The sequence below is a fragment of the Condylura cristata genome, unplaced genomic scaffold (genome assembly GCF_000260355.1).
Source record: "Condylura cristata isolate star-nosed mole 26May11 unplaced genomic scaffold, ConCri1.0 scaffold00009, whole genome shotgun sequence".
Classification (NCBI taxonomy): Eukaryota; Metazoa; Chordata; class Mammalia; order Eulipotyphla; family Talpidae; genus Condylura; species Condylura cristata.
The window spans coordinates 26,827,117-26,831,059 of NW_004567110.1; the positions used below are offsets into that span (position 1 = coordinate 26,827,117).

General features: G+C 38.6%; 1 protein-coding gene across 2 annotated transcripts in view; it reads right to left on the reverse strand.

Moving 5' to 3' along the window:
- Positions 1 to 3,943, reverse strand: part of VPS13B (vacuolar protein sorting 13 homolog B (yeast)) — a 561,763-nt gene that overhangs the window by 37,543 nt on the left and 520,277 nt on the right. For both annotated transcript variants that reach the window (XM_004679695.2, XM_004679696.2), the window contains exons 52-53: positions 2,355 to 2,638; positions 403 to 530 (exon numbers count right to left, since the gene is read on the reverse strand). In XM_004679695.2, the coding sequence (XP_004679752.1) occupies positions 403 to 530; positions 2,355 to 2,638 (412 nt within the window). The remainder of the gene's footprint in view (positions 1 to 402; positions 531 to 2,354; positions 2,639 to 3,943) is intronic.

Sequence of the window (3,943 nt, forward strand, 5' to 3'; positions counted from 1 at the left end):
CCTTGAAGACAAAACTTCAGATATATTAAATATAATAAGAGGAACTTCTCAAAGAAATGTGAATAATACTTTTATTTAAGCATTCTTCACAAGATAGGGTGTTGCTTTCTATTCCTAGTTTCTTGTGTTTATTACTGGAAATGGACATTGGATGAGAAGGAATTTTTCTGCAATAAACCTCAAACTTCGGAATATCTAAAAAAAAAAAAAAAGGAGGGATATGCAAATTGGGCCTTGAAGACAAAACTTCAGATATATTAAATATAATAAGAGGAACTTCTCAAAGAAATGTGAATAATACTTTTATTTAAGCATTCTTCACAAGATCCTAAATAACTACTTAAAGACCTCTGGAAAAGAAATAGGTTTTGTATTATTTAAACTCAATACTATAAACTATACCTTTGATATTTTCCTTTGTAAGTATTGTTACTGGGCATCTGTTGTGGAAAATTATTCGAGGACTAGGGTCTTCTGAGAGTGTTAAATAAGTCACTCCAAAGTGTTCTTGATATGTCAGTGCTATAGCCCTAGAACAGAAACAAATCAAACAACAGAAATGGTTTAGAGAAAAATGAAAGGCTTCATATTTATTTGGATTTGCAATATTTAGAACTCTGTAACACCTTCTCTTTTATAAATAACAGGAAGTGTTTTTCAGGGAAAGGAAGACTTCCTCTCATCTGTTAACCACCATACACCAATTATAGGTTCCTGTCTTTAGCTTTACAATAGTAACATACTGTATATTTATAATAACTCATTCAAAAAATGTGAAAAATTATTTTAAAGAAAACAGCTTTCAATTTCTGCCACTCATAATTACAGGAAGGCATATGCTAGTCTTTCTACTGCTCTTTTTCTCTTTACGCTTATGTGCTAAACTCCTCATGTGGGGTACTAAAGTGCTTGATAAATAATGGCAAAGGAGAGGCCGGCGAGTTTTCAGGACTACTAGAGATTTTGTCTTATTCTTTTTCATTCTATGGGTTGCTAGGTGCATACTGTTTGTTGTTAATTTTTACAAGATCATTATACTTTATAGAACTTCATTTTTGACTATCAGGAGCATTATATTGTGGAATATATTATATTCCACATTATGTGGAATATATTATATTCCACATTATGTGGAATAAGAAAAATTGCTGTGTGGTCACAGGATGCCTATAAAAGGAAGGGAGCATTTTCTAACAGGGACCGACCTCCAGACTACTAAACAATATTTCATATCAAAGCAGGAAAAGAATTCTCTCTGAAGTTTAGTCTACATGATTATTTAAAAAATAAATCAGGTATTTGTCAAATGTGGCCTTTGGTTTATGATGATTTAAAGGCACTAATCTTTTTTTATTTATGTTTTCTGATTTTTTTTAAAGATTTATTTATTTATGCATACAGAACTGGGGTACAGACCAGAGATGCAGGGGCACTGAGAGGATTCACCAGAGAGAGAGTGGGGAGCAGAACAGGCAAATTGACAAAATACACTGCTGAGAGGAGCAGAGGGCAAGGTAGGAGAGGTCTGCTGCCCCATGTGGGTCACCTCTAAGGCCTGATATTCATACTCGTGTAAAGGCACTAATCTTTTAAAAGACATTCTCTTTTAAAATATTATTACTAGAAATTTCTGTATACTTAATAATGCTAGGATGCTAACATCTCAAGTATAGCCTATAAATTCATAATCGCAAGAATAAAATACCTCTCATAAGCTCACAATATTTTATTTTGTATGTTCAAACATATACCATAAATAAGTTATTCCTGACAACTACAGGGAGGGCATGTTGCATGCAAAACCACCACGAAATAAAAGTCCAGTATGAGTGAACCATTATATATCTCTGGCTTGATTCTGTGGCTGCTATTTGCATAATTGGTAATCGGTAATTGAAGTAACTTTCGTGCAGGAACAACCACAGAACAGTCTACTGTGACTCGTGTTTATCTAAACTATCTCTCTTAAAGACTTTCTGAGAAAAATTCCATTTTGAAGGACAAGTAAAATATGGGAAAGACAAAGTTTTCCAAAACTTGACTTTTTGCTATTTAACCCTTATTTTTCATTACTTGACAGAGGTTAAGAAGTCTTAACAGTTGACCTTTTCATTACAATGTATTGCTGCTTGTTTACAGCACAAATACTAATGTCCTCTTCCCTCAGCATTAGCCACATCAGGAAAAAAATCTCACCAGTACATTGGGACAAACCACGTGATCATAATAGTTGACTTAAAAATAAAAGTTAAAACCTAGTTTTACATATGACAAGTACACTACTATCTTTCTCTGTCTGCTGGCACCAATGAACAGCTATACTTACAAGTGAAGGAGGACATCTGTATAAATACCTGGTACAGAATCCATTTTCCCTATGAGTTCCAAAGGGCACTGCTATACTCTGTCTGGGAAACTCTTGTCTAATTAGAGCTGGAAGGCTCCAGCACTGTGAGCTGTCGGCTTCTGCGGCAGGAGAAAAAGCCAACAAGATCTGTTTCTGAAGCAGAGACACATCCAGTGCTGACTGACTGATGTCAGGCATTAAGTCCCAGCAAGGCAGAGAGCTGGATTTCACAGCAGACTGCTCTCCCCCTGGGCAAATACTGAAAGTAGTACTGTCCAGAACATGGAAATACTGAAAAAAGAAGAGAATAGAGAGGGAAAACATTTATTAAGGTAATAATACAGAGTGGTTAAGCTTTGTGAAACACAGCTTTTGGGAAACCCTGACCATGTAGTCTTAGGAGGTGGCCACATGGAGGAGAAGGGATGTGAGAAAACCTGTTCCCATGAGAAAGGTCTAATGAGAGAAATTACAAGCAGTGAGAGCAGGGTCTGCTTTTCTATTCATAATGAAGCATGCACCAGTTGGCTGAGTTGAAAGGTGAGGCAAAGTCCTCAGTGTCCCCCAAATCATACAAAACTGCAAATGACACAGAGAGGTATGGCTGAACTAAATGGGTGTGACTTCCACGTGGGACTTTGGAAAAAAGAGATCTGAATGGGGCAAAGAACAGTGACCTGGCAGCTCAGAGGACAAATCTTGCTGAAGGTTAATTCTCAGGGAGGAGATTATGATTCCAATCATAGCAGGAATTCTACATAGTTTCTGGCACAGTAGAGTGTCTCTGTATTTTAGACTTAAAAAGGACCGTTAGAGATAACTTTCTGAACCTTCTTTCACAGCTGAGGAAGCTGCTTTACAGAGAGCTGGTGATGTGCCGGACATTACAGGGGCAACAGCTGCAAAGCCCACCCGGAAGCCAGGCTTCCCAGTTTCCTGTTTGCTGTTACCTCTCTGTCTCGCAAGACTGCTTGGGAGGCTACAGATTATTCTATCTTTAAAGACTTCTCACATCTGCCTGAAGCAGGGTCAGGGCTGAAAAAGGGGATGTGCCTTGGCTGTTGCACCGAAAAACAAGGGCCTCCCAGTTTCTCCAGGAAGCTGAAGCCAATCAGGAGTTCACTGTGATGCCGGCGCTTGGATGCCACCGGCCACCATCACTCAGTGAGTGGCTGGCCCTTTTACTTGTATGAACTCATTTAGTTTTCACCAAAAGTCTGCAAGGGATGCAAAAATTATGCCCACTTACAAGTGGGAAAATGTCAATGAGGAAAGCCCTGACCCAGTGCCTCAGAAGTCCAAGGGTGGGGAGAAGCAGGAGAGTTATTAGAACACATACTCAAAGCCCCATCGACAGTGATCTCTATTTTGCAGCTGGGTTCTTGTGGCCATCTATTCATTGTATCAATACTTCGGTGAACCAGGAGGAAATTCTATTTTTCTGACTTTTGGAAATATTTTTTTTTAAAGATTTATTTATTTATTCATACAGAACTGGGGTACAGGCCAGAGACGCGGAGGGTGAGAGGCTTCACCAGAGACAGAGCGGGGAGCAGAACAGGCAGATCGACGAAGTACACTGCTGAGGGGAGCAGC